At 39.3% G+C, this 21,854-nt stretch overlaps 1 protein-coding gene across 8 annotated transcripts in view; it reads left to right on the forward strand.

The window, feature by feature from the left end:
* The window catches only part of ALG6 (ALG6 alpha-1,3-glucosyltransferase), a 67,000-nt gene that overhangs the window by 2,003 nt on the left and 43,143 nt on the right, over positions 1-21,854 (forward strand). For 5 of the 8 annotated variants that reach the window (XM_039474148.2, XM_039474150.2, XM_074380945.1 and 2 more), the window contains 2 exons: positions 2,002-2,290; positions 19,523-19,607. In XM_039474148.2, the coding sequence (XP_039330082.1) occupies positions 2,209-2,290; positions 19,523-19,607 (167 nt within the window). In that variant the 5' untranslated portion in view covers positions 2,002-2,208. Of the gene's footprint in view, positions 1-800; positions 899-2,001; positions 2,291-3,356; positions 3,688-19,522; positions 19,608-21,854 lie in introns of those variants that run through there. The other 3 variants (XM_074380947.1, XM_074380949.1, XM_039474151.2) reach the window with 3 other exon arrangements.

A 21,854-nucleotide genomic window follows, 5' to 3' on the forward strand; every position in this document is an offset into this window, starting at 1 on the left:
TGGCTCATGCCTGTAATCTCAGCCCTTTGGGAGGCTGAGGCGGGTGGATCACCTGAGGTCAGGAGCTCAAGACTAGCCTGGCCAACCTGGGGAAACCTCATCTCTACTAAAAATACAAAAATTAGGCAGGCATGGTGGCGGGCACCTATTAATTCCAGCTAATTGGGAGGCTGAGGCAGGAGAATCACTTGAACCTGTGAGGTGGAGGTTGCAGTGAGCCAAGATCGAGCCATTGCACTCCAACCTGGTCAACAAGAGCAAAACTCTGTCTCAATAAAGAAGAAAAAAAAAAGCAAAAAGAGAAAATAATTTTAGATCGTTAGGTGGAGGAATGTACCAAGTTTGCCTTAAAAATTTTAGTTGATTTATTATATTTTCTGAATATATTTAAAGTGTATCCTGTGGTTAACATGGTCCAACATTTTTCAAAGAGAAGAGGAAAATGTCAATTTGCTGCTGCTTTTTTTTTTTTTTTTTTTTGAGATGGAGTCTTGCTCTGTTACCAGGCTGGAGCACAGTGGTGCAGTCTTGGCTCACTGCAGTCTCCGCTTCCCGGGTTCAAGCGATTCTTCTGTCTCAGCCTCCTGAGTAGCTGGGACTACAGGGGCGTGCCAAACGCCTGGCTAATTTTTGTATTTTTAATAGAGACGGGTTTCACCATGTTGGCCAGGATGGTCTCAATCTCTTGACCTCGTGATCCACCTGCCTTGGCCTCCCAAGGTGCTGGGGATTACAGGTGTGAGCCACTGCTCCTGGCCTTTCTTTTTTTTTTGAGATGGAGTTTTGCCCTTGTTGCCCAGGCTGGAGTGCAATGGCGCCATCTCAGCTCACTGCAACTTCTACCTCCTGGATTGAAGTTATTCTTCTGCCTCAGCCTCCCAAGTAGCTGGGATTACAGGTGAGTACCACCACACCCAGCTAATTTTGTACTTTTAATAGAGATGTGGCTTCACTGTGTTGGTCAGGCTAGTCCGGAACTCCTGACCTCAGGTGATCCGCCCTCCTTGGCCTTCCAAAGTGCTGGGATTACAGGCCTGAGCCACTGCACCTGGCATCGATTTGCTGCTTACTTTAAAACCCCTAAGGAAAACTGTAAAAAAAAAAAAGTAAGTGGTTGAGTTTTACTGCTTTTGTATTTTTTCTCACGATTTGGGGCTATTCTTAATGATTCTTAGAAAGGCTCATTTCTCTAAGATGGAAAGTTGGTGTGGTTAATGCAAGTATGTTTTGGAAGAAAAGTAAAAACCAAACTAGATGAATTATTTATTGGAAGACTTCACCAAACTAAATACAAAGACAAAATTCGGCCGGGCGCGGTGGCTCAAGCCTGTGATCCCAGCACTTTGGGAGGCCGAGGCGGGTGGATCACGAGGTCGAAAGATCGAGACCATCCTGGTCAACATGGTGAAACCCCGTCTCTACTAAAAATACAATAAAACTAGCTGGGCATGGTGGCGCGTGCCTGTAATCCCAGCTACTTAGGAGGCTGAGGCAGGAGAATTGCCTGAGACCAGGAGGCGGAGGTTGCGGTGAGCCGAGATCGTGCCATTGCACTCCAGCCTGGGTAACAAAAGCGAAACTCCGTCTCAAAAAAAAAAAAAAAAAAGACAAAATTCTTCCTTCTTGCTGTACCAAAGATAATTACCCTTTTGTCCACAGTTGCAATTTTATATTTACCTGTTAGTGAACATGTTCTAAACAGAATTAACTGTGTCATTACCAACATATCTGTTGTTTTTCTTTTCTCAGAAATATTCTCTTGTGAGGTAAATCTTTGCTATAGCTTTAGATGTATTAAGTCCCACTTAATAGGGAGATCCAACTTTTGATGTATATTCCCAACTAAAGGACTAAGGAATAAGGAACTTAAAATACCACCTTTCCTTCACATTCCTTCCTACTACCCCTCCCCCGGAATTCTCTATCTATCTACGTGGTTTACTGGATTCATTGTTGTAGGTACTGTGCTCAGCTAAATCTTGGTATCTTTTTTCCCCTTAGGCTACTTCTACACAGACATAATCAATTTTTGACTATTTGGCAACCAAGCATCATTAAAACCCTCTCAAACTTCTAATTGCGAAGAATCGATAACATTTGAAGAAGTGATAACATTTCTCTGAACAAGAAGGGAAGTGACTGACCGCATTTTAAAAGTACTCTGGCACTGGTGCTGTGTTTTCTTCCCTTCCCTAAATTTGAAGAACTATGGAGAAATGGTACTTGATGACAATAGTGGTTTTAATAGGACTAACAGTACGGTGGACAGTCTCTCTTAATTCTTACTCAGGTAATACATTTTTACTGTTTAAAAGAAAAGGAAAATTTTCCTTTGTTTGGGGAAAAGTTTACTGTTTTCTGACCAGGACAGAGAAGAATTTCAGGCCTTTTTGATACGGTCGAGAAAATACATTTAAATGTCTAATTCTGGTAGAAAAAATATGTATAAGAGCTAAATAGAAGTGTGCACTTTGTGATGTAAAAAAGCAAACGTGTTCTAACAGGTAAGATGACAAATTGAGAAATGATTCTGCATTAAACATTGAATAGGAAAATGAGCTAGCACTTCAAGGGAGGGGTGGAGTCTGTTTAGGGTAGAGAAGCATATTACTAGATTAAAGGGAAGTAATCAGGAGATAAGAATAAGATTGGGAGTGAGGGAGGGGGAATTGACGGAGTATGCTTCTGGAGACTGTTGGATTGGCTTAAATTTAACTCTGCAGGTACCTATTTAGCACATTTCATGTTCCAGGCACTGTGCTAGGTTCTGAAAATAGAAGGTGAATATCCAGTACTCACAGGGTCCACATTTTAATAGTTAAGTGGTCACAATACAAGGTGATAATTATAATGTAGAAGTATGTGTGAGGTACAGAGGTGAGAGAGAAGTGAATGATCAGGATGCATTAGGGAAAACTTCAGGAAAGATGTTTGAATTCAAGGTTTGAAGGATGAGTCAGAATTTTCTAGGCAAATGAAATGGAGAAGGCATTATGGGGTACAGGAACTTGTGCAACAGACATGGTGTCATAGAGCGTGGTTATTATAAGTATTCAGTATTTGAGTAGCATAAAAGGAAAGAACAAAAAGGATGAGGAGAGAGTGACCAGAGAGTAGTTTATATAGTTAGCTGGGCAAATTATTTGGTTGTAGAAAAATAATTTTTATGGTAGTGAAAAAGGGTCACAGGAAAAAGAGATAGGTAAAAAGAAAAATGAGACAATAATAATAGTTGTAAGAGTGATGATATACACAGACACATATATATACGTAGACACATATTTATTTTGTACAATGCCTGGCTAGTACACATTTACTATATACACAGATATATATATGGATATTTACATGTAATTATATGTGTGTCTGTGTGTATAGTAAATGTGCATATACACAGACACACATATGTAGATATTTTATGCATATCTGTATATGTGTGTGTTTGTATACAGTAAATGTGTATATATGGATATGTATGTCTGTGTATATAGTGTGTATGTAGAGAGTAAATGTGTATGTGTCTGTGTATATTGTAGCTCTTTTTTTCCCCTTTTTTGAGATGCACTCTCACTCTGCTCTGTTGCCCACGCTTGAGTGAAGTGGCATGATCTCGGCTCACTGCAACCTTCACCTCCTGGGTTCAAGCAGTTCTTCTGCCTCAGCCTCCTGAGTAGCATGGGATTACAGGTGAGCTCTACCATGCCTGGCTAATTTTTGTATTTTTAGTAGAGATAAGGTTTTACCATGTTGGTCAGGCTGGTCTTGAACTCCTGAACTTGTGATCCGCCTGCCTCGGCCTCCCAAAGTGTTGGGATTACAGACATGAGCCACTGCGACCAGCCTGTAGCTTATGCACACACACACACACACACACACACACACACCTCCACACACCCACACACCCCCACACCTCTTTATATGTTTTATAAGTCCCTCTTTTTCTTTTTTTTGAAGACAGCATTTCACTCTCATGGTCCAGGCTGAAGTACAATGGCACGATGTTGGCTCATTACAACCTCTGACTTCTGGACTCAGTGATTCTGCTGCCTCAGCCTTCCGAGTAGCTGGGGTTACTGGTGTACACCACGATGCCTGGCTAATTTTGGCATTTTTTTGTAGATACAGGGTTTCACCATGTTGCCCAGGCCGGTCTTGAACTCCTGAACTCAAATGATCTGCCTGCCTCAGCCTCCCAAAGTGCTGGGATTACAGGTGTGAGCCACCATGCCCAGCCAATATTTTAACCAGACTATAGTTTTTTTTTTCTCTTAAAACATTTTTTTTGAGGGAGGCCAAGGTAGGTGGATTGGCTGAGCTTAGGAGTTCAGCCTGAGCAACATGGTAAAACCCTGTCTCTACTAAACATACAAAAATTAAGTGTGTGCTGGCACACACCTGTAATCCCAGCTACTGGGGAGGCCGAGGCACAAGAATTGCTTAAGCCTGGGAGATGGAGGTTGCGGTGAGCTGAGATCATGCCACGGCACTCCAGCTTGGGCAACAGAGCAAGACTCTGCCTCAGAAAAACAAAAACAAAAAACACACACTTTTTTGGGCTATTTTAATTTTTATTTATTTTTGATTTTTTTTGAGACAGAGTCTCGTTCTGTTGCCAGGCTGAAGTGCAGTGGGGCAATCTCAGCTCACTGCAACTGCCACCTCCTGGGTTCAAGTGATTCCCCTGCCTTAACCTCCCGAGTAGCTGGAACTATAGGCATGTACCACCAAGCCCAGCTCATTTTTTGTATTTTAGTAGAGACAGGGTTTCACCATGTTGGCCAGGCTGGTCTCGAACTCCTGACCTTGTGATCTACCTGCCTCAGCCTCCAAAAGTGCTGAGATTATAAGCGTGAGCCATCATACCCGGCTTATTTTTTTTTTTTTTTTTTTTTTTTTTTTTTGAGACGGAGTTTTTCGCTCTTGTTACCCAGGCTGGAGTGCAATGGCGCGATCTCGGCTCACCGCAACCTCCGCCTCCTGGGTTCGGGCAATTCTCCCGCCTCAGCCTCCTGAGTATCTGGGATTACAGGCACGCGCCACCATGCCCAGCTAATTTTTTGTATTTTTAGTAGAGACGGGGTTTCACTATGTTGACCGGGATGGTCTCGATCTCTCGACCTCGTGATCCACCCGCCTCGGCCTCCCAAAGTGCTGGGATTACAGGCTTGAGCCACCGCGCCCGGCCACCCGGCTTATTTTTGAATTTACTTTTTTTTTTTTGGAGACAGGGTGTCCCCCCGTTGCCCAGGCTGGAGTGCAGTGGCATGATCTCGGCTCGCTGCAGTCTTGGGCTCAAGCGATCCTCCTGCGTCAGCCTCCTGAGCAGCAGGGACCACAGGCATGTAACACCATGCCTCGCAATTTTTTTATTTTTATTTTTAGTAAAGATGAGGTCTCACTATGTTGCTTAGGCTGGTTTTGAACTCCTAGGTTCAAGCAGTCCTCCCGCTTCAGCCTCCCAAAGGTGCTGGGATTACAGACATGAGCCACTGCGCCTGATGTTTTCAAATACTTTGGCTTATAGTTTCTCTTCTGCATGAATTTAAAGGATTTACAGAAAGGACTTGTAAGCACTACTGTATTTTGAGTATGAGTATTTTCTTTTTCTTTTTTTTTTTTTTTGAGATGGAATTTTGCCCTTTCACCCAGGTTGGACTGTAGTGGTGCAATCACGGCTCACTGCAACCTCTGTCTTCTGGGTTTAAGTGATTCTTCTGCCTCAGCCTCCCAATTAGCTGGGATTACAGTAGGTGCCTGCCACCACGGCTGGCTAATTTTTGTATCTTTAGTAGAGACAGGGTTTCACCGTGTTAGCCAGGCTGGTCTCAAACTCCTGACCTCGTGATCTGCATGCTTCGGCCTCCCAAAGTGCTAGGATTACATGTGTGAGCCATCTCGTCTGGCGAGTATGAATATTTTCTTTATTTTTATTTTTTTGAGACGGAGTCTCACTCTGTCGTCAGTCTGGAATGCAGTGGTGCTATCTTGACTTACTGCAACCTCTGACTCCCTGGTTCAAGCGATTCTCCTGCCTCCTTCTCCTGAGTGGCTGTGATTACAGGCATGCACCACCACGCCCAGATAATTTTTGTATTTTTAGGAAAGATGGGGTTTTACCATGTTGGCCAGGATGGTCTTGATCTCCTGACCACGTGATCCGTCCATCTTGGCCTCCTAAAGTGCTGGAATTATAGGCCGAGTATTTTCTTTAGTACTTACCACAACCACTGAAGGCAAGTAATATCTTTGATTTACAAATGGGAAATAAGACAACCAATAAATAACAACTGGGTTTCAAATATACTTGTATTTAATTCCAAAATCAGTGCTTTTATGACTCTGCTCTATGGGTTCTGAGAAAGAAGAGTCCCTGAACTAGGCAGTTAAAAGATGCAGAAATGAATTTGAGGAATATTGAGAAAGTAAAATCACTTAAATGTAGCAGTTGACTTGGGCTCAAATCTTAGCTCTTTCACCTGTTAGCTGCCTGATCTTGGGGAAGTTATTTAATCTCCCTGAGCCTCTTCTATTAAGTGGGGTATTTTTTTTTTTTTGAGACGGAGTTTCACTCTTGTTACTCAGGCTGGAGTGCAATGGCACGATCTCGGCTCACCACGACCTCCACCTCCTAGGTTCAAGCAATTCTTCTGCCTCAGCCTTCTGAGTAGCTGGGATTACAGGCACGCGCCACCATGCCCAGCTAATTTTTTTTTTTGTATTTTTAGCAGAGACGGGGTTTCACCATGTTGACCAGGATGGTCTCGATCTCGTGACCTCGTGATCCACCCGCCTCGGCCTCCCAAAGTGCCGGGATTACAGGCTTGAGCCGCGCCCAGCCTCAAGTGGGATATTAATACACACTTTAAGAGAGTTCTTGCCCAGGCAGTGGCTCACGCCTGTAATCCCATCACTTTGGGAGGCTGAGATGGGCTGATCACATGAGGTCAGGAGTTTGAGACCAGCCTGGCCAACATGGTGAAACCCTGTCTCTACTAAAAATACAAAAACTAGCCGGGTGTGGTGGCAGATGCCCGTAGTTCCAGCTATTATGGAGGATGAGGCACATGAATTGCTTGAACCTGGAAGACAGAGGTTACAGTGAGCCAAGATCATGTCACTGCACTCTAGTCTGGGTGACAGAGCAAGACTGTCTCAAAAAAAAAAAAAAAAGAAAAGAAAAGGTTCTTGTCAGGATTGAGATTAAAAAAAAAAAGGGAGGGGAGGTTCTTGTGAGGATTGAGATAACATGCATAAATTGTGTTTTCTTTTTTAATAGTGTAGAAATATAACCAGCACATTTTATAGTTCATAACTCATCTCATTTGATCCTCACATCAGATCATTTAACCCTAAAATGTCTGCTATGTGGGAAAAATAGGTCTTGCTGGTGATTAAGTCTTTAGGGTGACCAAGAATAATAAATGATGGTTTCCCTAGAAAAGTTCACAGTCTAGTGGAAAGGGTGGGCTTACAAATATATACCACATGAAAATGTAGACTGGGCATGGTGGCTCATGCCTGTAATTCTAGCACTTCGGGAGGCTGAGGCGGTCAGATCACTTGAGGTTCATGAGTTCCAGACCAGCCTGGCCAACATGGTGAAACTCCTTTTACAAAAAGAAAAATTAGCCAGGCATGGTGACATCTGCCTGTAATCCTAGCTACTGAGGCCTCTGAGGTGGTAGGACTGCTTGAACCCAGGAGGTGGAGGTTGCAGTGAGTCAGAGATGACACCACTGCACTTCAGCCTGGGTGACAGAGTGAGACTCCATTAAAAAAAAATGTAGTGTGGTATAGGCAAATACTTCATTTCTTTTACTTCATTAAAATGACTTTGTCAGGTTTGATATAAAGGTTATGCTATCTAGCCTCATAAAATGAATTAGGGAGTATTCTCTCTGTAAAATCTGGAATAGTATGTAAGATTGAAATTGTTTGTTCCTTAGATGCTTGGTAGAACTTGATAGTAAAACTATTTGGGCCTGGAATTTTCTTCATAGGGAAAATATTTAGTGATTTAACTTTTTTTTTTTTTTTTGGAGACAGAGTCTCACTCCATCGCCAGGCACCAGACTGGAGTGCAGTGGCATGATCTCGGCTCGCTGCAACCTCCACCTCCCTGGTTCGAGCAATTCTCATGCCTCAGCCTCCTGAGTAGCTGGGATTACAGGCATGCGCCACCACGCCCAGCTAATTTTTGTATTTTTAGTAGAGATGGGGTTTCACCATGTTGGCCAGGATGGTATCGATCTCTTGACCTCGTGATCTGCCCGCCTCGGCCTCCCAGAGTGCTGGGATTACAGGCGTGAGCCACTGCGCCCGGCCTGTGATTTAATTTCTTTATTCATTATAAGACCATTTAGGCTCCCTCTTTCTTCTTGAATTATTTTTGTAATTTATATATTTTTAGACATTTTTCCATTTCACCTGAGTTTTAAAATATATTGGCTTAAGATTATTTATAATATTTTCTTACCTTTTATGTTTCTGCTGTATCAATGATTATAGTTCATTTTTCATTTCTTATATAGCTGATGTTTCATTATTTTAAAAAATCAGTCTTTTTTTTTTTTTTTTTGAGATGGAGTTTCGCTCTTGTTACCCAGGCTGGAGTGCAATGGCGCAATCTCGGCTCACCGCAACCTCCGCCTCCTGGGTTCAGGCAATTCTCCTGCCTCAGCCTCCTCAGTAGCTGGGATTACAGGCACGCACCACCATGCCCAGCTAATTTTTTGTATTTTTAGTAGAGACGGGGTTTCACCATGTTGACCAGGTTGGTCTCGATCTCTCGACCTCGTGATCCACCCGCCTCAGCCTCCCAAAGTGCTGGGATTACAGGCTTGAGCCACCGCGCCTGGCTAAAAAATCAGTCTTATTAGGAGTTTATTAATTTTATTAGTACAGTCATACATTGCTTATTGATGGGGATTCATTCTGAGAAATGCATCATTAGGCAGTTTGGTCATTGTTCAGCCATATAGAGTGACTCACACCAAGTCAGATGGTACAGCCTACTACACTGAGGCTATACATTATAGCCTATTGCTCCTAGGCTGCAAACTTATACAGGATATTACTGTACTGAATACTATAGGCAGTTGTAGCACATGGTAAGTATGTGTGTATTTAAACATATCTAAACATAGATAAAGTGCAGTTAAAATACAGTATAATTATCTTATGGGACCATCATTGCTTATACAGTATGTTTTTGACTGAGATATCATTATTGTGGCACGTGGCCATATTTTTCAAAGAACTAATTTGATGCTTTGCCCGTAGTCTCAATGATATATTTGGGATTGTTTTTCAAAAAAACTTGCCAAATTGGATGCTTTAGCTCTTAAGTTTTACTCTGTTCTTTTCTAATACTATCATTTAAGCTATATATATAGAGTCTTGCTCTATTGCCCAGGCTGGAGTGCAGTGGCATGATCTTGGCTCACTGCAACCTCCACCTCCCGGGTTCAAGCAGTTCTTCTGTCTCAGCCTCCTGAGTAGCTGGGATTACAGGCATGTGCCACTATGCCCAGCTAACTTTTTTGTATTTTTAGTAGAGACAGGGGTTTCACTGTGTTGGTCAGGCTGGGTCTTGAACTCCTGACCTTGTGATCTGCCTGCTTCGGTCTCCCAAATTGCTGGGATTACAGGTGTGAGCCACCACACCCAGTCAGTTGTTATTCTTTTGTAGGTAATTTGCCTTTCCTTTCTTGCTGCAGTTTTACTATGATGTATCTTGATGAATATGAAAACATTTGTCATCACAGGATTTTCTGTGATTTCTGTCTCTAAGGAATGATATTTTCTGTCTGTTCTAGAAACTTTTCAGCTACTCTGTCTTCTTATTTTTCTTCCTTTTAGAAGTCTGATTAGATATATGTTGGATCTTTGGTTATTTATTAATTCCATAGATATGTATAGGCCATTCACTATTGGCCAAGGGCTGGTGATACAGCAGAGAATAAAATAGACAATAATCTCTTCCCCTCATTGACTTTATTGTTCAGTCATCTCTTCAACTATTGTATCTTCCATATTTCTATTTTTGTACAACTCTTACTAGATGTATATTGGGTCTTTTCATTATGTCTTCTGTGTTTCATAATCTTGTATTTTCCATCTTAGGGTTCTTCATAGTGCTTCCTTTATAATCATCAAATCTGCTTTTCTGTTCATGACTTTTCAGCTGTGTTTTACGGTTTTTTTTTTTTAACTCCCCATTAAATGTTAAAGTTTCAGTTAGTACATTATTTATTTCCAGGAGTTTTGTTTGAATCCTTTTTAGATCTTGATCGTTGCTGGTAGTCTTGTTCCTTCAGCATACTTTCAAGGTCTTCTTTTACATTGTTAAGCAGTTAAACCATGCTTATTTTATATTCCCTATGTAAAAATTCTAATATCTACATTCTGATTTCATAGTTTTTGTTTCTCCTGACTAGCTCATGGTATTTTGTTCTTCATGAGTTTAGTGATTTTTAATAAAATTGTGAGTTTATGTAATTTGGAACTTCTATCTGTAGGAATTCCTTGAGGCTTGAGTTCCCTGTGTATTTTTCCAAATAGGGTTTATGTTGCTTCCTGGTAGGCACCTGGGGCACTATTAACAAAAACCAAACTAAATTATCAACTTGTGGTTTCTTTGGGCCATGTACTTGGTGTGAATTTGGCCTTAACCTGGGTGAATGCAGGCATATGGTTCGGAATTTTCACAGGACTCTTTTTCCTTTTTCCTGTACTACCAGAAGCCAAGGCCGAGATGAGTACTGTCTTCACTATCTTTCCAAAGGCATTGTTTCTTAAATCGTAATAGAGGGTTCTCTGACCTTGAATTCCTGCCTGTTTAGGTCCCAGGTTTTGGCTCCTTACTGATTGCACAGGGCTCCCGGTAGCCAGGCTATGGACCACCAAAGATATTGGATACCCTCAGGGCAAATGCTTACTTCTCTGAATCTATATTTCGTTGTTGTTTCTGGGAGCTCTAAGGAATTCTTTCATTTTTACTGCTAGTTCAGCCATATATTACAATTATATATTTATAACAGTAGGATATGTTTTTAATTATATAAAAACAAATATAAAACATATATATAAAACATTATATAATATATATTATGTATTGAATGTTATCTAGGATTTTTACTGGAGATGTTTTTGGACCCTTTGTCATATTGCTGGAAACCAAAGTGCCATCTGTGTTTTTAAAAGCTCCATAGTGGCTGGACGCAGTGGCTCACACCTGTAATCCCAGCATTCATTATTGCCTGTCTTTTGGATAGAAGCCATTTTACCTGGGTGAGATGGTATCTCATTGTAGTTTTGATATTCATTTCTCCCTTGATCAGTGATGTTGAGTACCTTTTCATATACCCATTTGTCATTTGTATGTCTTCTTTTGTAAAATGTCTATTCAGATCTTTTGCCCATTTTTTAATTGGATTATTCAAATCTTTTTCCTGTCGAGTTGCTTGAGTTCCTTATATTCTGGTTGCTAATCCCTTGTCAGATGAGTAGTTTGCAAATATTTTCTCCCATTCCGTGGGTTCTCTCTTTGCTGATTGTTTTCTTTGCTGTGCAGAATCTTTCAAACTTGATGTGATCCCATTTGCCCATTTTTGCTTCAGTTGCTTGTGTTTGTAGGGTATTACTCTAGAAATTTTTGCCTAGACCAATGTCCTAGAGAGTTTCCTCTATGTTTTCTTTTAGTAGTTTCAGAGTGTGAGGTCTTATATTTAAGTCTTTAATCCATTTTGATTTGATTTGATTTTTGTATATGATGAGAGATAGGGGTTTAGTTTAATTTTCTGCGTATAGCTATCCAATTTTCCCAGCACAATTTATTGAAGAGACTATCTTTACCCCAGTGTATGTTTTTGGCACCTTTGTAAAAAATGAGTTCATTTTAGGTGTGTGGAATTGTTTCTGGGTTCTCTATTCTGTTCCATGGTCTGTGTGTCTGCGTTATGCCAGTACCATGTGGTTTTGGTTACTATAGCTCTGTAGTATAATTGAAGTCAGTATAATGTAATTCCTCCAGTTTTGTTGTTTTTGCTTAGGATAATTTTGGCTATTTGGGATCTTTTGTGGTTCCATATAAATTTTAGGATTGTTTTTTCTATTTGTGTGAAGAATGTCATTGGTAATTTGATCGAGAGTGCATTGAGTCTGTAGATTGCTTTGGGTAGAATGGATATTTTAATGATATTGATTCTTCCAGTCCATGAACATGGAATATTTTTCCATTTTTTGGAATTTCTTTCATTAGTGTTCTGTACTTTTTTTTATTAAGATCTTTTACTTCTTTAGTTAATTCCTAGGCATTTAATTTTATTTGTGGCTATTGTAAATGGGATTAAAAAATTTTTTTTTTCAAATTGTTCACCATTGGCATGTAGAACTACTACTGATTTTTGTATGTTGATTTTGTATGCTGCAACTTTACTGAGTTTATTTAACAGTTCTGATAGTTTTTTGATGGTGTCTTTAGGTTTTTCCAAATAAAAGATTACATAATCTGCAAAGAAGGATAATTTGACTTCTTCTTTTCCAATTTGGATGACCTTTATTTCTTTCTCTCATCTGATTGTGCTAGCTAGCACTAACAGTATTATGCTGAATAACAGTTGTGAAAGTGGGGATTCTTGTTGTGTTCCAGATATTACAGGAAAGGCTTTCAGTTTTTCCCCATTTCAGTATGACACTAGATTTGAGTCTGTCATATATGGCTTTTATTGTGTTGAGGTATGTTTTTTCTAAACTCAATTTTTTAGGAGTTTGTGTCAGGAAGGGACGTTGAATTAGATACTTTTTCAGCATCAGTTGAAATGGTCATACGGTTTTTGTCCTTCATTTTGTTTATTTGATGTACCACACTGATTGATTTGCATATGTTGAACCATTCTTGCAACTGTGGGATATATCAGTGGAGTAATGATGAATGATCTTTTTATGTATTGTTGAATACAGTTTGCTAGTATTTTGTTGTGGATTTTTGTGTCAGTGTTCATTAGGGATGTTGGCTTATAGATTTTTTTTTTCTTTTTTCTTTGGTATGTCTTTCTCTGGTTTTGTTACTAGGGAATACTGGGCTCATAGAATGAGTTTGGAAGTATTCCCTCCTCTATTTTTTGGAATTGTTTGAGTAGGACTAGGATTAGGATTTTTCTTTAAATGTTTGGTAAAATTCAACAGCGAAGCCATCAGGTTCTGGGCTTTCCTTTGCTGGGAGACTTTTCAGTTACTGCTTTGTTGTCATTGCTTGTTATTGATCTGTTCAGGTTTTGGATTTCTTCATGGTTCAGTCTTGGTAGGTTGTATGTGTCTAGGAATTTATCAGTTTCTTTTAGGTTTTCCAATTTATTGGCATATAATTGCTCCTAGTAGTCCCCGGTGATCCTTTGAATTTCTGCAGTGTTGGTTATAAAGTCTCCTTTTTAATCTCTGATTTTATTTATTTGAGTCTTCTTTCTTTTTTCCTTAGTCTGACTAAAATAGTGTTTTAATTTTTTTTTATCTTTTCAAAAACTTTTTGTTTCATTGATCTTTTGTATTTTTTTTCATTTCTATTTAATTTATTTCTGCTCTGATCTTTATTATTTCTTCTACTGATTTGGGGTTTATTTTGCTCTAGCTTTTCTAGTTCTTTAAGATGTTTCCTTAAGTTGTTTATTTGAAGTTTTTGTACTTTTTTTATTTTAGGCATTTACCGCTATAAATGTTCCTCTTAGTACTACTTTCACTGTATCCCACAGGTTTTGGTATGTTGTGTTTCCATTTTCATTTGTTTCAAGATATTTTTAAATTTTCTTCTTAATTTCTTCATTGGTACACTGGTCATTCAGAATCATATTGATTAATTTCCATGTGTTTGTGCTGTTTCCAAAATTCCTCGTTACTGATTTCTAATTTTATTCTCTGTTGTGGTCAGAAAGGATACCTGATACGATATCAGTGTTTTGAATTTTTTTTAAGACTTGATTGGTCTATCTGTGTGTGAAGGAGAAGAATGTGTATATTTTTTAGCCATTGGATGAAACGTTGTATAAATATCTGGTAGGTCCATTTAGTTTATAAGACAGATTAAATCTGATGTTTCTTTGTTGATTTTCTGTTTGGATGATTTGTCCAGTGTTTATGTTGTTTATGTTGACATCTCCAGCTATTATCCTATTGGAAACTCTCTTTTTAGCTCTAATAATATTTGTTTTATATATCTAGGTGATCCAGTGTTGGATGCAAATATACTTACCATTGTTATATCTCTTGCTGAATTGATCCATTTGTCATTGTTGTTATATAATGACCTTGTCTTTTTTTTTTTTTTTTTGGAGATGGAGTCTTGCTCTGTCACCCAGGCTGGAGTGCTGTGGCGCAATCTTGGCTCACTGCAACTTCTGCCTCCCAGGTTCAAGTGATTCTCTTGCCTCAGCCTCCCAAGTAGTTGGGACTACAGGCATGTGCTACCACACCTGGCTAATTTTTGTATTTTTGGTAGAGATGAGTCTTCACTATGTTGGCCAGCTGGTCTTGAACTCCTGATCTCAAGGCAATCTGCCTGCCTTGGCCTCCCAAAGTGCTGGATTTACAGGTGTGAGCCACCATGCCTTGCTTCTTTGTCTCTTTTTTATAGCTTTTTGTCTTGAAATCTGTTTTGTCTGATATAAGTATAGCTACTCCTACCCTTTTTAATTTCCATTTGCATGGAATATTCTTTTTCATTCTTTTATATTCAGTCTATGTGTGTCTTTTTAAGTGAAGTATGTTTCTTGTAGACAATAGATGGTTCAAGCGATTCTCTTGCCTCAGCCTCTCGAGTAGCTGGGATTATAGCCACATGCCACCACGCCTGGCTAATATTTTTGCATTTTTAGTAGAGACAAGTTTTCACCATGTTGGCCAGGCTGGTCTTGAACTCCTGACCTCAATTGATCCACCTGCCTCAGCCTCCCAAAGTGCCGAGATTATAGGCATGAGCCACTGTGCCCAGCCTAAGTGACGTGATCTTGGCTCACTGCAACTTCCTCCTTACAGACTCAAGTGATCCTTTCACCTCTGCCTCCCAAGTAGCTGAGACTACAGGCACATGCCACCATGCTCAGCTAATTTTTATGTTTTTACAGAGATGGGGTTTGGCCATGTTCCCCAGGCTGGCATATAACATCTTATAAGTCATTATTTTAAGCTAATGATTACTTAACACTGATTGTAAAAACTAACAAATAAGCAAAGAGAAAGCTAACAAAAACTCTATACCTTAACTTTATTCCCCTGCTTTTTAAGTAGTATTTTTTTTTTTTTTTTCCCGTCGCCCAGGCTGGAGTACCATGGCACAATCTTGGCCCACTGCAACCTCCGCCTCTTGGGTTCAAGCGATTCTCCTGCCTCAGCCTCCTTAGTAGCTGGGATTACAGGTGTGTGCCACCACACCCAGCTAATTTTTGTATTTTTAGTAGAGATGAGGTTTCACTATGTTGGTCAGGCTGGTCTTGAACTCCTGACCTCAGGTGATCCACCCACCTTGGCCTCCCAAAGTGCTGGGATTACAGACATGAGGCCAAAAGGAACATTTTATCATGGAAAATTTTAGCCAAATTCTCTTCTCTTAAATGTTTAAAATTTCCATTTAAAGGCAGTAAGTATTGTTAACAACAAAACTTGTTTTTAAAATTCAAACAATTATGAATAGTTCAACAATTAATAAAATGAATATTTAAGTAGTGCTTAAGCTCATTTTTCTGAGAATGAGACAAAATTGAAGCTGGGTAAATATACATTAGTGTGTTTTCTTTATGTAATTCTGAATCTTATGTAAATGAATTTGTAGAATTAATCACTGTGGATGGAATCCTTTTTGCCCTTCCCAAGCGAAGCTCCCATAGGTACAGTTGGGTTGTCCTTCTGGGTTGCTTTAAGGGCACTTTAGCAGTTTTTAAAACTTAAGTACTAATTTCATAGCCAGTGTCAGCTGAATTTATTGAAGTAGGTCAGACTCTGGATAGGAACTTGTTTCCCAACCCTAAAGAGAGTCATTATCCATTCTTCTATTTGTTAGAGTATGGTAGTAAATTCTTCCACATTGACCACAAGTCTAGAGCAATTTCAGAAAATCTAGATAGTTGGATTTCTTCAGGTATAGAAAAATTACTTAAGATTCTGTCTGACTTTTATTATCCCAGTGGACTGAAAACAAAACCAAAACAAATAAAAAGGAAAGTCAACTCCTTTCCACCCTCAAAGAAGCCAGATTCAATGGTTGTAATCTTTAAAATAGAAACATAAATCCCCCTGCCAAAGAATATATGTACAAAAATGCAGTTAATTCTTTGGGGAATTCTTTTCTTAAAAATTTTTTTATTATTGTAGGTTATTCTTCTCTCCAGTTTAAGTAAGCTTTTACTATACTATATGCCTATCAGTTTCTCTGTCTATAGGATGAAATAGTATAATCATATGATAAAGTATATGGTAACTGAAAGCATAAGTATTATGAGAAGTCAATAATTAGTGATCAATATGTTTTTAATTTATGAAGGAAGGCTTCATGGAAGATTTAGGATTTCAGATGATTCTTGAAGGTTGGCTATGAGTTGATAGAAGAGATGTATAGATGGCCGGGCGCGGTGGCTCAAGCCTGTAATCCCAGCACTTTGGGAGGCCAAGGCGGGTGGATCACGAGGTCAAGAGATCGAGACCATCCTGGTCAACATGGTGAAACCCCGTCTCTACCAAAAATACAAAAAATTAGCTGGGCATGGTGGCGCGTGCCTGTAATCCCAGCTACTCAGGAGGCTGAGGCAGGAGAATTGCCTGAACCCAGGAGGCGGAGGTTGCGGTGAGCCGAGATCGCGCCATTGCACTCCAGCCTGGGTAACAAGAGCGAAACTCCGTCTCATTAAAAAAGAAAAGAAGAGATGTATAGAATATAGGATAAGCCGTATGAACAGAAACTTTGAATTTCAAAGTGCCAGATAGTAACTTAAAGATGTTTTTGTGTAAAAACTCATATATGGCATTGTGTTAAAGCAGCCTCGGCATAATTAATTGGTCCACCATCACAAATTAATGTTGCAGATTAATAAGTGAAAAGTCAGGGATGCACAAACCCAAGTCTTTTGAACTTAAAAGTCCTTGCTGTATTAACATTAACTGATAATCTATGAGTGTGGCATTGAGAATCTACTAGATGCTATTATATTCTGAGAATATAAAAATTAATAAGACAGTTCTTTCTGAGAGATAGAGACACACGCACATGCATGTATACTATGGTTAATTTCTTGTGCAAATCACTCAGTGTATGTATGCTATAGAAAAGTTAATCTGCTTTTCCCATCATTGTCTCATAGTGGGAGTATCTTCTTAGAGATTATAGCATTTAAAGAATATTGGTATAATTCAACAATTAAATACAAACATTTTACTTCATGTAATGTTCTAAAACTGGAGAAAATCTGGATCGGATTTCAATAATATATCGTTCTTCAGTGTGGCACACTTTCCTAATGGATTAATGAATATATTTGACTATATGTGATTTTTACCTTACGTGCCAGTTTAACAAGCTGTGATTATACTGCACCTCTTTGGGTCTTGTCACGATTTTATAGTCAACTGTTAGTTATAATAGTGGGTGGGTGTTTACTCTTTATTAAATGGAGATACCTTTATATCATTTAAAATGATTTAAGAGTAAAACTATTTAATCATGTTATGAGGTATTACAGAACAGCAGCTAAGAGCATGGATTATGAAGCTAGTCTGCCTGGATTCAAATCCAGACTTTGCTACTTAATACCTGAATGGCCATTGGCTTTGTTTTTCCATCTGTAAAGTGGGGATAATGATAGTACCTATTTCATACAGTTGTTGTATTTGGCATATAATAAGTACTATCAAGTATTAGTTATTATAAGTCCATTATCTCTTATTTGCAATTTCGAGATTTAAAAAAAATCAAACCATAAACCCACAGTTTTTATACAACTTATTTGACAGCAAAGCCTTACCTAATTAATGTCTTTGTAAGATATAGTCTGTTATTTTTTTTTTTTTTGAGATGGAGTTTCGCTCTTGTTACCCAGGCTGGAGTGCAATGGCGCGATCTCGGCTCACCGCAACCTCCGCCTCCTGGGTTCAGGCAATTCTCCTGCCTCAGCCTCCTGAGTAGCTGGAATTACAGGCACGAGCCACCATGCCCAGCTAATTTTTTGTATTTTTAGTAGAGACGGGGTTTCACCATGTTGACCAGGATGGTCTCGATCTCTCGACCTCGTGATCCACCCGCCTTGGCCTCCCAAAGTGCTGGGATTACAGGCTTGAGCCACTGCGCCCGGCCGATATAGTCTGTTTTTGACCCTATTCTTGACCTTATGTTATTTATATGTAGTTTGTAAAAGTCCTTTGTAATGGCTGGGTGTGGTGGCTCATGCCTTATAATCCCAGCACTTTAGGAGGTGGAGGTGGGCAGATCACTTGATGCCAGGAGTACCAGACCAGCCTAGCCAACATGGTGAAACCCAGTCTCTACTAAAAATATAAAAATTAGCCAGGTGTGGTGGCACATGCCTATAATCCCAGCTGCTTGGGAGGCTGAGGCATGAGAACCGCTTGAACCCCAGAGATGGAGGTTGCAGTGAGCCAAGATTGTGCCACTGTACTACAAACTGGGTGACAGAGCAAGGTGCTGTCTCAAAAAAAAGAAAAAGTCCTTTGTAAAATGCAGATACATGTTATTATTTTAGAATACATCTTGAGCAGTATAGTTGACAGCCTTATGAAGTAAAAATAAACTTGGATATAATTATTATTAAGTACAGTCAGCCCTCTGTATCCATGGGTTCTATATCTGTGGATCCAGCGAACCATGGATTGAAACTAATCAGGAAATAAAAAAGGATGATTGTGCCTGTACTGAACATGTGGACTTTTTCTCTTGTCATCATACCCTAAACAATACAGTATAACAACTATTTATGTAGCATTTTACATTGTTATGTATTATAAATAATCTAAAGATGATTTAAAGTGTACAGGAGGATGAGCAGAGGTTATATGCAAATACTGTGCCATTGTATATAAGGGATGATTTTGAGCATCCACAGAGTTTAGTATCTGTGGTAGTGGGAGGTGGGGATCCTGGAAGGAATCCTCCACAGATACTGAGGGATGATTGTAGTGTTAACAATAGCTGCTATTTATTGAAAGTTTACTGTGTGCCAGGCACTATGGTGGGCATTTTATATCCATTTTCTTATTTATTCCAGTAGTCCTCAGTAGGGAAGCTGTATTGGTCCTGTTTTTAATGTGCTGAAGTTTAGGGAGATTAAATAATTTGCCCAATGTCACACCAGCAGTGTGCAAGCAGTGCTAAGATTACAGACTTTATTTCTCTGACTTTTTTGGTAACTCCTGTGTTCTTTTTATAACCTACACTGCCTCTATAATTTAGACAGTTTTCGTAAAGAAATAAAAGTCACTGATATGCTAAAGTACATTGTTGTTTTGCTCTTTTTTCCTTTCATCTTAGGTGCTGGAAAACCCCCTATGTTTGGTGATTATGAAGCTCAGAGACACTGGCAGGAAATTACTTTTAATTTACCAGTCAAACAATGGTATGGTAATTTTAACTTGGTTTTCTTGTTTATCATAGTTAATATAGATTGTTTGAAAATATTTAAGAGGACAAACACACTATTTTTTTCATCTTGAACATCCTCATCTCTTGCATACTGATGCCACATATGGATTGTCTTGCATTTTGTAGGCCTGTCTTTTGAAACTTGATAGTCCTGAAAGTTAATTCGTATACCTAATTAGGTGGGCTATGATGCTGAACTAGCACCTGGATGATAAAAATCTGAATGTCTATATGTCCTCTGGATATAAACTATGGAAGCATCATCATAGGCTACAAACATTTCTTCCCTGTTTCCTCATTCACTGTTTCTCTTGCTAAAGATCACTGTGATTGTAGCTACAGATAAAAGTAGATGAGAGCTCTGGCAGTAGCTGATGGCTGAATTTGCAGAGCTGAAAAAGGGACCAAAGGGAGAAGCCTACAATAATAGGACTTGTTTTCAACTCTGAAAATTTCACATATATCCTTTTGGTTCACTCTTGAATACCCTGCATCTAGTATAGGGCATGGCACATTGTAGACCCTCAATAAAAACTTATAATAGGAATGAGTATTTAGGTGTTCATTTTCTTTTCTCTCTCTCTCTTTTTTTTTTTATGAGATACAGTCTCACTCTGTCATCCAGGCTGGAGTGCAGTGGCATGATCTCGGCTCACTACAACCTCTGCCATGCGTGTTCATTGTGATTCTCCTGCCTCAGCCTCCCCAGTAGCTGGGATTACAGGCACCTGCCACCACACCTGGCTAATTTTTGTGATTTTTAGTAGAGACAGGGTTTCACCATGTTAGTCAGGCTGGTCTTGAACTCCTGACCTTGTGATCCACTTGCCTCAACTTCCCAAAGTGCTGGGATTATAGGTGTGAGCCACCGCACCTGGCCTATGTGTTCGTTTTCATATGGTCTCATTTCTGTAGCCTTCTCTTTGTATTATGAAGGAGGAGGTCAGCTCTACCCTTCTTTGGTTTTATGGTATAGTATATATCGAACCTTCTGTTTCTCAGAACTCAGAAAGCTCCATAGAAATTTTTGTTAATTATTGTTCTCTATTATAATTGAGCAGTGGTGATTAACCTTAATTTTATATACAAGTCTACCTGAAATATAAAGTAGCAGTAGCTTAGTAGTAAAGAGTGTAGGTGCTAGAGTCAGACTGCCTGAGTTCACATCCTGCCTTTACTATTTATTAGCTGTGTGACTTTGGTAAATTATTTAACTTTCTCAACCACTGTTTTATCACTTGTAGAATGAAAATAATAGACTACATATTTCACTGGATGTGAGGATTGAATAAAATGATCCACGTAAAGCACTTAGGCCAGTGCCTAGCATGTAATGAACTCTCAACAAATGTTAGCTGTGGTTATAGCATCATAGAAATTCATGCTTTTGTCATTTTTATTGAACATATCCTGATAACAGTTGATGCCACTACTTACTGACTTACTAGATGGCTGGTAGGTTATTCGCTTAGAGACTGGCTATATAAACTGTTCATATTATATTGTTGACTACTTTGGCCACTGCTTTTATATAAGCCCTTTATCAGAGAGTTTTATGCAAGAACTTCATATTGAGCTTCCTATTGATAGGTTGCCTGTTCCCTAGTCAGAGTTTGGACTGTTTCAAATGAAAGAGGAACCTGAAACACTTTAAATGTCTCTTAGTAGGGGAATGATTAAATAAAGTCTATTTCTTTTTTTTTTTCTTTTTTTGAGACAGAGTCTTGCTCTGTTGCCAGGCTGGAGTGCAGTGGCACGACCTCAGCTCACTGCAACCTCAACGTCCTGGGTTCAAGCGATTCTCCTTCCTCAGCCTCCTGAGTAGCTGGGACTACAGGCACATGCCGCTACGCCCAGCTAACTTTTATATTTTTAGTAGAGATGGGGTTTCACCATGTTGGCCAGGATAGTCCTGATCTCTTGACCTCATGATCCATCTGCCTCGGCCTACCAAAGTGCTGAGATTACAGGCATGAGCCACTGCACCCAGCTATAAAGTCTATTTCTTATGTGCATATTTTTTTCTAGGTAGATACCTAGAAGTGGAAACTCTAGAGTAACACCAGAATATCTCTTTCTACATACCCTGACAAATATTTCATAACATCAGACTTTTTAAATTGGCATTCCCAGGAGCAGTTGTGACCTGAGCATCTTTTATTGTATTTGTTGATAATTATATTTGTTTTCCAAATTGCTTGTTCATTTCTTTCCCTCATAT

Source organism: Saimiri boliviensis, chromosome 11 (assembly GCF_048565385.1).
Source record: "Saimiri boliviensis isolate mSaiBol1 chromosome 11, mSaiBol1.pri, whole genome shotgun sequence".
NCBI classification, from domain to species: domain Eukaryota; kingdom Metazoa; phylum Chordata; class Mammalia; order Primates; family Cebidae; genus Saimiri; species Saimiri boliviensis.